General features: G+C 40.1%; 1 protein-coding gene across 1 annotated transcript in view; it reads left to right on the forward strand.

Moving 5' to 3' along the window:
* The first annotated feature begins 607 nt into the window (after positions 1 to 607).
* The window catches only part of INVS (inversin), a 58,751-nt gene continuing 47,058 nt past the window's right edge, over positions 608 to 12,300 (forward strand). Inside the window, exons 1-3 of the mRNA XM_026044172.1 lie at positions 608 to 907; positions 4,756 to 4,924; positions 10,343 to 10,509. Of these exons, the coding sequence (XP_025899957.1) occupies positions 4,798 to 4,924; positions 10,343 to 10,509 (294 nt within the window). The 5' untranslated portion in view covers positions 608 to 907; positions 4,756 to 4,797. The remainder of the gene's footprint in view (positions 908 to 4,755; positions 4,925 to 10,342; positions 10,510 to 12,300) is intronic.

The raw sequence follows: 12,300 nt of genomic DNA on the forward strand, positions 1-12,300 counted from the left end.
CCGCGGCACGCCGGGAAACGTAGTCCCGGCCGCCCGGAAGGCGCCGGGGCCGCCGGTGGGACGGTGAGCGGCGGGGCGCGGCCGCCGCGCGCTGCGGGCGGGCGGGGGAGAAGGAGGGCGCTGCGGGTCGGCCCCGCTGCGGGATTAACCGTCTCTGCGGGGGTCGCCGGTAGCGCGATCCCCACGCGCGGCGCCCCCGCGAGTTCCGCCCCGCTGGTTCCAACAGGCGGCGGGTCGCGGGCCCGGCGGGGAGGCGGCGCGAGCCTCGAGCGAGGCGCCCGGAGGCTCCGCGGTCCCCGCGTGGACGGTGCGGCCGCGGCGGGAGAAGTGGCGTCGCCGCCGCCGCTTAACGTCCCGCCGCGACCGTTGGGGCCTCCGTTAGGCGGCTGCGCGGCCGCCGGGGCGCGTGGAGGTGGGAGCACGAGCGGGTCTGGGCGCTCCCGGAGCGGCGGGAACGCGGTGGGAGCGCTTGGCTGGAGCGGGGGACGTTGCCTGCGCGAGGGAGCGGCTCGGGAGCGCCTTCAAATCGCAGCCCAGCAGCCTGCTAAAGCTGAGCGTGGTCGTGGCTCGTCACCACACGAGCAAACACGTTTTTCCTTCTTTCACACTAAGCTCCAAATATTTCAGAGGCAGAACACTTATGCTGTCGCTTTCTTCCTTTTTCAGTATTATTTTTTGAGCGTTAGAAGCTTTCGAGCTTGCAGTGCACGCCTGAGACCTCGCAGAACTTTCCGAATGAGATCCCCGTTTCCCGCTGTATCCGTTTCCAGCCCCTGCCTGGGGACTGAAACAGAGCACGGGGGAAACGTCGAGGGGAATCCTCTGTCGCCCGCTCCGGGTGCCGCCGGCACGGGCTCCACTCCACGGGCAGCCTCGGGAAAACCCTTTGGCCGACCGTTTTCCTGAGGTAAGCGCAGCTGGGCATACAGGAGCCCTCTCTTACAGGCTGGAGTAGCCCCTGGCTTGATCGGCTCTGCGTGAGGAGTCTCCAGTCCTTCGTCTGTGAAATGAACACCCTGAATATGTTCACGCTTGTAAATTCTTTGTTATCTTTCATATGAGCCATAAAATTTGATACAGCAGCCGTATTGCTTTAGAGTTTGGCAACTTTAGAGTTTAACGGTTGCTGGAAACTAAGATGGTGCGATTCCAGTTATCCAATTACACGCAATGCCAAGTAGAGGTATCATAATTCAGCATGAAAATTCACGTACTTTGAAGCCCCCTTGGTCCGTCATATGACTGTCCTTGTATTTTAGGTGTATTAATGAGACTATTCTTTTTTCTCTGCAAGTTAGCCTGAAAATGAAAGTGTGAATTACTTATCTGACTCCAGTAGTATAATGTGTATTATGGTTAATGCCAATTAGGTACCTTTTTGTAAATGGACCCTGTATTCTTTTCTCCCTTAATTTTCATGGTTGTTTTTCATCCCTTATAAATAAATGACACAACTTGTTGATGATGAGGAACTTTATCAAGCTAGATATCAGTTTATCTTTTTATCATATGTATGAGAGAAATGCCTAAAGGCAATTATGATTTTTTCTTTTATAAGGAATCAGAGGAATGTAAGACATTTTATAAGGATTAGAGAAATTCTGAAATACTATTAGACCTTTAAATGGAGATATCATTCTGTCCTGGAGGTGGTAGGTAATTGTTCTGGAGGTAATTGGTTTCTTCTCCCCTGCTGTAGAACTATTTGCCCTTTATACAGATATGACTTTTTTTTTTTTCTATCCATAAGTTAAGATCATCCTTCTTTTCTGTATGCAGCCAGATTTGTATTATTGTTGATTTATAATTGGGTTGCTTCTGATGCTGTATGAAGATCTGCAGCTTTTGCTGGGTTTTACTTTACTAAACCCCTAAAGGGTTTATGTCATGGCTTATTTATGCACCTTGAGGCGTGCAGTAGAGTGATTATGTTATTTCTCCTCTTCATGTGGTGACTCTGTAGGGGCTATCAAAATTGCGATTTACAAAAAATAAATATTTATTTGCTATTTAAACTCTTTAGTAACAGTGGTAGAGATATGGTAGGTAAAATTGCATTTTTTTCTCATAGCTCTTTATATATAAAACCTTACCAACAAAATACCAATACCAAAATACCAACAAAGCTTTGCTGGCACAGATGTTTCAGCTACTGTTGCTGCTGGTTCTGTTTCCAAGTTGATGTGAACCTTACCTTGGAATTAAAGCCATGTTTCACATCAGGATTTAATCAATGTTTTGTGCTTCCCAGGGTGTTAATCCCTTACATCCTTCTCCATGAAGTGTTGTAGATTTCCCCTAAAATAATAAAAAAAATCAAATTCTGGTTTGTGTTTAAACAGCTAGTTCTTAGCTCATGTGCTTTTAAATTCATTTTACTAAGTTTCTGTTTGGAGCTACTTTGCTTAGTTCTGTTTGATCACATGAAGATTCAACTGTGTCAGAGCCAAATGACACTTATCCACAGAGTGGATATCTATGCATGAGAAAGAACTTGGGTTTTAATCCTATTGGAAACTCCAGGCTATAGACAGACCCCAGGCAGTACAAGAAATAGGAACAGAAAACTTTACTTATTTTAGTGGGCTGTCCAGAATATTCAGATACAGTAAATAGACAAGTCTTGAAGAAATCGCTTCCAAGAGTGAATTTCCAGATCAGCTGGAATGAAAGCTAGAGGAAAGTCTACAGAGAAAAAGTAAAGGTAGAAGAAAAGATATCAGTAATAATTTGGGAGAATGAAAATAGTACCTCAGAATCCCAACAAATGTCAAATTCCAACAGTGCCTATAATAGAGATTCCTGACATACTTTCCGTATCCAGATGAAGCTTTTGGGGAAAAGGCGGAGACGAGTTAGAGAGAAGCTGTAGTCCTGCGTGCCAAGTGCATGTTAAATTATGTGCCTCAGGACCCAGTTCTGCAGCCTTCTTCCATCTCCCTCTTGTCCCCTGTTCAGATTGCAGCTAAATACTGATTGTGTTTCTTTTATATAGCAGGCAATTTTATGTATCTATAGGAATATCAGGATCAGAGAGAGATGGAAGGTTTGGTTTCCGAGGGGGAAGTGCTGCAGCTGTATCTGATGCTCAGTTTCATATTGTCCTGTTTGCTTCGTTCAGACTTACCTGAATAAGAAGAACCGTATCTGCTTATCTACAGTGTTACATAGGGAATGTAACAGAAAGGAAATGCCCTGCTGCTGGGTTGGAAGGGAGCTTGCCAGTCCTGAAAAATGAAAAAGCAGTTCCACCAAAGGAGAGGATATTCAGAAAGGAGGGAACTGCATGAGTATTTGGAAAGCTGTGGATGCCTTTTTATCTTCTTTAAAAAGAGAGAAAGTGTGTGGCTAGCGCTAGAAATGTTTGAAATGTTGTTACAGCAAGATTATTAATAATTTTTTTCCTGCCATGCCCAGTACTTGTTTGCTTCCTTTAGTTTTCTTTCCATTCCAGATATTAAATATGTAAGATGTGAAGGTAGAAGTGCTGTATTTTGTCCAACTGTTTGATGCTGTTGGGGAAAAAAATTTAAAACCTTTCAAACATGCAGACCTTCTTCAGGTCTGAAATAGTGTGGGCCTGAAGTGATGATTATGAGGATTTTGAGGCAGTGAAATTTCAATGACTTTCACTTCAAAAGTAGCTAAAAAGTCAACTGCAATGATAGCAGATAATTTAAGAATGAAATAGAGAAGGTTGTAGAGAAAGTCATTATTCCACTGTATAAATCTGTGCTTGTATCTTGAATGCATAGTGGAGGTCTGGTTCATATTGTGGATCTGCAAAATGTTCAAAAAAGATAGGTTGAAATGGGCATGCTTGCCAGATGACTTTCCAGTGCAAGAATTAATGGCCCTCAAATGAAGACAGGAGCAAGAATCAGATCAATGAAAGGAAAGGGGGTTCAGCCCTGAGTGTTGAAGGTTCATCCGTGCAGTATTTGTTGTGCTGTGGAACTCCTTAGCGGAGCATGTTCTGGGTATGAGGAAGTTTAACAGGTGGCTGGAGGAGTTAGTTTATAAAGAAGAAAATCCTTGAGGAAATTAATAGAACTTGTTCAGTTCTGAAAGCACAGAAATCAAGTCAAGTTCAGGAAGTGATTGAGCTTGAAGGGATGGCAATTTAGAGTATTTGGGAAAGGGGGAAATCAGATCAGTTGCTCTGTTCTTTGGTATCTACCACTGACGAGTCTGACACAGGACTGAAGGCCAGACTTTACTGCTTAATCCACTGTGGCTTTGCTTGCATAGGTGCAATTTGCCCACCTCAGTTTCAGGTTTGAAGGTCATAGAACTGATCTGACTTTTTCATTAATGGCAGTTATTCAGATAAAAGATACTACTTATAATCCTTATATCTGTATATCTGCAGACAGTTATGGTAAAAAAACACCATGTATCAAGCACCATGTGTTAGTTATTTAAAGTATCCTTTGTTACTGATATGAAGCATACCTTTCAGCACTGGGAAGAACAGTCTCATTAGTGTGTTTGTTTATAGACACTATCCCATTTGCAGCTCTTGGCAAAGCTTACTGACTGAATTTCATGTTAAAGGCAACAAAACTATAATATATATTCTTCATGTAGACTTTGTGTGGTTGAACTTTGATCTGAGGTGCATTTAACTTGTAAAACATGTTTATTGTTACTTGATTTGCCTGTTAGTTTTTTACAGGACAATTTATTCTCTTTAGCATTGCCTTAGTAATCGTAGCGTTATATGAATTCAACTGTATTATATTGCTTTTCTAGAACTGAATTCCTACAAAGATGTTGTTGGTTCTGCTCTGACCTATGATAGTATCTCGGAAGAGTATGAATGTTTCAGCGAGCTGCCTCTTCAATGGTTCCTCGTTAGCCTCTGAGGTGCACGCTGCTGCTGTTAACGGAGATAAGAGCGCCCTCCAAAAGCTAATAGCAGGTAAATGCTTTCAATGTAGCTGAATTTTGATGACATAAAAGTTGAAGCTTTTTGTTTTAACTTTTGCTCTGATCTTTAAAATATGCTTTTCTTTGGGAATTAATTTATTTCTAGAATAAATGCAGTCCTCGAAATAAAACTGCTTATTCATACTTTTATCATTTGTTGCCTTTGAGCTGTACTTCTGTGTGAAGCAAAGCAGAAAATTGCTAAAAATGATGTGACCAGCAGAGTTACTCAAGACTCCTGTTTTAGGAGTCTGTTTTAAAATACTGGAAAAAAAATGCTTTGGACTGAAGTATTTTGGTTCTAAATCACTGTTTTAGGAATCTGCTTTTGTGGGAAATGTGTTTTATGGAAATTGTGTTTCCAACTGGCTTGTTACAATTAATGAAGTTTTATCGCCCTGTAGAATTTGTGGAGAAATTAAGCCCTGTTAGTTACTTTGAAGTGGCATTGGATATTCTAATAACTTTCTTCAAGACAAATAAGGATGAAGAGAGAGTCTGGTTCTAGTGATTCTGGAGAAAAAAAGAAATCTCATCTATTAAATAGTTTAGAATTTTACCTTTCCTCTCTATTTAAGAACCAGTTGATAATGTGGAAAGTTTTTTTTGCTCAGCCTTTTGAAGAATCCCATACCTGGGTCTTGATAAGGCTAAAGGACTGAAATAACTAGAATTTTGCTCTATTTAAGCTGTTAATTTTCCGTTTCAATAAGTATATGTGATTTAATGGTAATCATATTAAACCAATAATTTAGTCTCTTAGTATATCTTCTGCTGCCATGTGCTGAAGACAAGATAGTAAGCTCTATAGGTCTATAGTCTTAATGGTATAGAAAGCCATTCTGCCTTGGTTAAAGGTAAAAAGCTGCTGCAGTCAGGCTAGCCAGCCCTTGTAGCTATAGGAAGTGAAACCTGCAGCCTTACATTAGTGCCTCCTAGCCGCTCTTGTATTAGAGACCCAAGGGTGTAGATTTTCACTGTTTCTGGAGCAAGTATTTAAAGATCTTGAAGTATTCCTATAATTAGACTGTAATAAGACTTCATCTGCATCTGCACAAATGTGTTGTCCAGGCAGAATTTTCACTGCAGTTTCAGAATCTGTGGCTTTATGTTCTTCCTCTTTGCTGATCAAACTACTGCAATGAATGACCTGCTTTACAGAGGATGCCTGATTCTCTCAGAAGATGTTTTTACGTGATGCTATTAAGTGCAGTCATGCAGTCCAATGAATAACATAAACTGCTCAATTTACTTTTGGCCTCAATTTATACAAAGAAAAGTTTGAGGAAACTAACGTTGCTGAAGCTTTTTAGGTTGATTTTTTTTTCCTGGGCCATCAGCTTTGTCTTAGTGCAAAATAAAGGCAGTAACATTGCATTTAATAATATCTGATCGCTCTTGTATAGAATGATTTGTACACAACAGAAGTGCAGTTAATAGACCAATACTTTTCAAAATCGGTTTAGCAAAGCAGCTGTGAGTACCTACTTGTTGAAGTTCTCTGCGTATTAGGAAAGCTTTCAGCTAACCACTGGGACAAGGGTGGGGGGAAAAGACTGAGTTTTCAAATTTTGACTAACAATTAGAAGTGACAGCAAAGAGTTTTCGCTGACTTTGGTGTGTTTTGTTAATCACAGCCAAAAGACAGCTCTTTGAAAACACAGAGGAATAATTACTACTGTATTGCTGGTACACCTTGTCAACTATACCACAAAACAGCCGTTAGAACTGGGTATGGAAAGCTCTGTCTTATTAATGATGATCATGCTACAAAAAATAAAGCTGTATATTATTTATGTACTGGACAGAAAAAGTGCATGATCCATTCAGTCTTTACTATAACCACAACATGTGTCTCCTCTGCCTTTTCATGCATGGGCAGGATATGACACAGGCTTTACTTATTTCCAGGACAGGAAAGAAAAAAAAAAAAAAGAAAACTATTGCCTAGCAGAAGAGGAATGCCTGTGCTGACATCAGAGTAATATTTTTAGATTTTTACAAGGCAGTGTTGGTATAAATTGAGGCCAGAAGTAAATTGAGCAGTTTACGTTATTCATTGAACTGCATGAGTACACTTAATAGAGTCATGTAATCCAGGACAATACTTCAGTGTTACGCGTGAGAGTTAAATACTCTGTTAACGAGCAGGGCTCTGCGTCTGGTTATGCATACAGTGGTGTATCCAGTAAGATAAAATCTCACTTTCCACTTCTTTTAGGGAGGTCTTTTCCCTCTGAATTCATTAATATGTTCCCCTTTGAGTTTTCCCTATTTAAGGAGAACATATTAATGGTGGGGTAAAGGGATCTGGTTAATCAGTTTCTAGGAAAATAGAAGCCCCTCTAGCCCGTTTGCCAGTTACTCCATTTTTCAGCTACTTAGCTTGATGAGGCCTGCATGAATGTATGCAAATACATACATTGCATTTCTGCATAGTGAATTTATATGGACATGTGTAATCTTCCCTTCTGCTAGCTTTTAATTTTAAAGGAGCACAGATGTTCAAAACAGTAGAATGTGTCCCAGATACTGCCTTCCTTTGACAACCTGTACCTCGTCAGATGCCCAAATAGAACTAAAGGTAAAAGGAACAATTTCTAGCGAGAAAGGGGTTTGTGGAATAAGCTTGTGGTTTTGTTTCTTAACCACTGTCGGGCCTTTTTGACAGCCTATGGATTAAAACACAGTATGTACCATGTGTGTTTTGTGTGATCCAGGTTTGAACAAATACATGCTAATAGTTTACATTGCACGAGTTGCCTGTGTCTATATCACATTTTTTTCAGCATCGTGCAATGTAAGGCTTTTTGGTGTGCTCAGAGCGTCAAGTTTCCCGTGTTTTCATGCAACACCGAACATGTCAGTTTTGTTATCAGTTTTGTTAGTGTTAAAACCCATCTACGTGATTATAATCCTTGGAAAAAAGGCAACATAAGTTCATTTTTGGTTGGAGGATCATTTTGCATTTCAAGTTTTCATGTATAGTTTAGGGGAGATGCATGTTATTGCTTTTAAGGAGCATGCAAAGTCTCATTACAAGAACACAGAAATGTGTGTAATAACCATTATACCGAAGTGTCCATTCAGGCCAACTCCTCATTTTAAAACCATTATTATCTACCACAGAGATCCAAATGCTTTTGAAATGTCCAGGATGATGTTTTGTTTTTAATATTGACTAACAGTTCTGGAATGCAAGTATAGAGATATTTGCTTCTGTTTGATCCTCCTCTGCTTCTCACTTCCTTACTCTGCAGTGCTGCAGGTTGAATAAAACTTAGATGATGAATTATAAAAGGCAAGACACTCTACAAGTAACAAGAGGTGCTTTTTCACAACTAAGGAAGATTCAGGTCCTCCTTCCACTTTTACAGTCCCCTTTTTGGTATAACAATGCATAGATATGTTACACAATCTGATGTAAGAGTATTTGAAGATTGTGTTGGAGTGGAGAAGTCTGAATGTACGAATGATATTTCAGAATTGACTCTGTGATATTCATGGCCTATGTAATCTGTGAGAGGGAGAAGGTTTATCCTGAAAGTGGAGAGATCAGACAGTTTGTTTCTTTGCCTGGGATGTCAAATAGAATTTAATTTTGCAGTGGCACATTTTAGGTACATCAGTGTACAATTCATGTCTGAATTGAATAGTAGATTACTTGCTATAGCACATTAGTCTTCTGAGTTCTAAGATTTATAAATTACTTCATTTTTGAATGTTTAAAAGGTTATCTGTGCTTTATTGATTCCAGAAAACAGTAATTGATTTTACTGTTATGTCCACAAGTTTTTGTAGTTCGTACATTTCCTGAACTTTGTCTCATTTAGCATCAGATAGTGATACAGTGTCTCCTCGTTCTTTCTCTCAAGTTGAACATCACCACAGAAATGCTTTTTTGTGAAGTACCTTCAGGACTCAAATCATAGAGAGACCTTTAAACAGCCAGAATGAAAAAGAAGAAACCTTCTGCTAGGTGAAAAACATATATATATATGTGTGTATGTGTATATATATATGTATATATATGTGTGTGTGTGTGTATACACACACACACACACACACACACATATATATATATTTTTAAGGTAAATATATATATTTATATTTACCTTAAAAAGCAGTGCAGCAACCTCAGGCAAATTGCTGCTGTTGAGCTTTAAAGGTCTTGCCTCATTTTTGCCTCAGACTGTATGCAGCCATGGAAGGTGTTTTTCATTCATCAGCTACATGGCTCTCTATGAGCTGGAGAAGAAAACAATGTCCATAACTAGCTAGAGCTGCACTCTTCCTTTAGGTCGTATTTGCTAGTGTGATTCTGTGCCCACTTCTTTCTTTTAGTCTGTAGAGCTGCATAAAACAGAGAAGCAACCTGGAATTTGAAGGAGAGGGACCAATGTGAAAAGTGCTCATCTAAGAGCAGGTGTCTTTGGAGGCTAAGCCGTGTACAGGAAGGTTGTTGGTAGAGCTTTGTGTTTCTGTATTTCTTAAAAGTATATGTAAAAGCCCAGGTCCTCTGATCTGCACCAAATGGAAGCTGCGTTTTAAGCTGTGTTAACGCAGGACAGTGGATGTGCTTTGGAGATGCCTGAATTGTTGCTGACTGAACTAATGCTGATAAAACACATGGCTATATATAGTTTATTAGGGAAACTGGCTTATTAGCTAAGATCATTGCTGTGTTAAATTATATTTTTGCTTTGGACCACAGTAACTCCATACTGCTGTACAGAGCTACATTGTTCATAATTGGCTTTGATGTTCTGCACCATGCTTTAATGAGCAGCAAAGATATTCGTTTATTAAGAGCATTTATTCTTAGCTAAAATATTGAGACATAAGACATCACTGTTTCGGAATATGTAACTACAACTTTTTTTTTTTTTCTTAATAGCAGAGGAAAAAATTATCTTGGCACTACAACTAGTTTGCAAAAGAAACCCTGTAATATTGTGAAAGTCTAGAAGAAGTTCCATATAATCATATAAATCCAAGAAAGCTGCTTAACTATTTTATTAGTTTCCTTATTATCAGGCACTCTGAAGTAAATAATGATATTGACGGGCTATTGATGTCTTTATGCTTTTTAATTAAACATTGCAGTGAGTGATTTCAAAACTTGTTTCAGATACAGTATTTATAGCTTTTAGGAAGACAACTTCATTTACTTGCTGTTGGTGTTCTTTTAAGTAATCTTTGCAACCCAATTCTCTCTAACAATTTTTAAATGATACATAATTGTGTCATTGCAGAAATACACCTGTACTTGTAGGTGTAGTTGTGGAGTCTATGGGCTGTACTCCATTACTTTGATCACCCTAATCATTTATGAATTTCCCTTTTAATAACAGGAATACTCCTCCACATACTGAGAGATTTAATTATTTATTTTATTTTATTTTATTAGGAAACTCTGAGCTGAAAGATAAGGAGGACCAGTTTGGAAGAACTCCGCTTATGTACTGCGTGCTGGCCGACCGGCTGGACTGCGCCGAGGCCTTGCTGAAGGCAGGAGCAGATGTTAACAGGGCTGATCGCAGCCAAAGGACTGCTCTCCATCTTGCTGCACAAAAGGTAATAAAATAAAAAGGGCTCTGCCATTATAGAGCCTTGCAAAACAAATAAGCGGATAGTGTGCTGTACCTTTTGTACTCTTACTTGCTATGAAAAAGGCATTTCTTGTGTGTTTTGGGATAATTACTTCTGTGTAAAGACTTAGAGCTTACTTTACATACACTGATCCTGGTTAGAATGTTACCTTTTCTTTTAGTGGATAGAATCACAGAATGCTTAAGGTTGGAAGGGACCTCTAGAGATCATCTAGTCCAACCCCCCTGCACACGCAGGGTCACCTAGAGCACATGGCACAGGGCTGCATCCAAGCGGATTTTGAGGATCTCCAAAGAAGGAGACTCCACAACCTCCCTGGGCAGCCTGTGCCAGGGCTCTGTCACCCTCACTGTTAAGAAATGTTTCCTTAAGTTCCTGTGGAACTTTTGGTGCCTCAGCTTGTGGCCATTTCCTCTAGTCCTGTCGCTGGCCACCACTGAAAAGAGGCCGCCCCCTCCTCCTCACTGCCTCCCTTGAGGTATTTATAGACACTGATCAGGTCACTGCTCAGACTTCTCTTCTTCAGGCTGAACAGGCCCAGCTCTCTCAGAAGGCCATAAAGTGCTAATTATTTGTGCTGTGTCTGGGGTTTTCAAGAACACCAAATTCTTGAACGCAATCAGTGTTCGAGAGCACAAATCAGTGCCAGAGTGGGAAGAGAAATGTGTTACTGCCTGTAGTTCCTTCTAAAGTTTCAGGCAATAGTGTTATGAAATCATATTGTCACAGCAAAGAGTGCTAAATGGAAGAATTCAGCATTAACATGTAATTAATTTAAAGTTTAATTTCAGTACTTCAATAATTCGGGTTTGTTTAGGACTAGGACAAAATATCCACAGTGACAGGGGAATGAGCAAACTACCCAAGGATGGAGAGGAAAAGGTGGGTTGGCTGCCTACTCAAGACTTGTGAGTGTTCATAAACTAAATATAAAAGCAAGTTGTTAGAGAACATAATTAAAACTGAACAGAATAGCTTTTGCTTACTGTTTTTATATTTGAAAACATAGCTGCTCAAAAATTGAGATTGTTTCAACAACGTAAGCTGTGTCTTTTGGTACAAGTAAGGTAAAGAGTGCTTGCCATGGTTTCTATACCAAACACCTGTTTGTAATTTTTGCATAGCCATTTCCATTAGCCATTTTATATAACTTTATTTACTGTACTCTGCAATTTTTTGTTTTTATTTTAGTCAGGATTACATAAAGATAGCCATAGTGCAGAAACATTATATAGTGAGGTGGGATGTATGCGTTTGAATAGAGAAGCATTTGATAAGGTTGTAATAAGATGATACAACTGCAAGATGGGGAAGGGATACGTGGATGCCAACATAGGAGACACTCCAAGTTCATGAGGAGTTGGACAGACCTTCCCCAAGTGTTCTCACTGTGGGTGACAGTGCTCGGTCACACTTCTGCTCAATGGTTTCCATAGGGACTGTGGGCTGTGCTGCTGCGTCTTCTATTGGGAATTGAAACGTTCATGTGATATATTAAATTTAGAATTATGCGGGTAAGTTCGGATAGAAATTTAGCTGCTTAAAAATAGTGTGAATGCGTTCTTCAGTTGTGCACGGCCATGCCCTGTGTAAGTTAAACTTGACTAATACTGTAATTAGAGTAAGTTGCAGTTTAGAGAAGTACCTGACAGTACCACTGTCCTGAACCTGAAGTTCCACTGTCACTGTGAAGTCTTGTCTGTCCTGTCTGCAACATGTGCTCACCTACAGCACTTAACACATATGAAGTCATGG

The sequence above is a fragment of the Nothoprocta perdicaria genome, unplaced genomic scaffold (assembly GCF_003342845.1).
Source record: "Nothoprocta perdicaria isolate Ctin4 unplaced genomic scaffold, notPer1 scaffold_351, whole genome shotgun sequence".
NCBI lineage: Eukaryota > Metazoa > Chordata > Aves > Tinamiformes > Tinamidae > Nothoprocta > Nothoprocta perdicaria.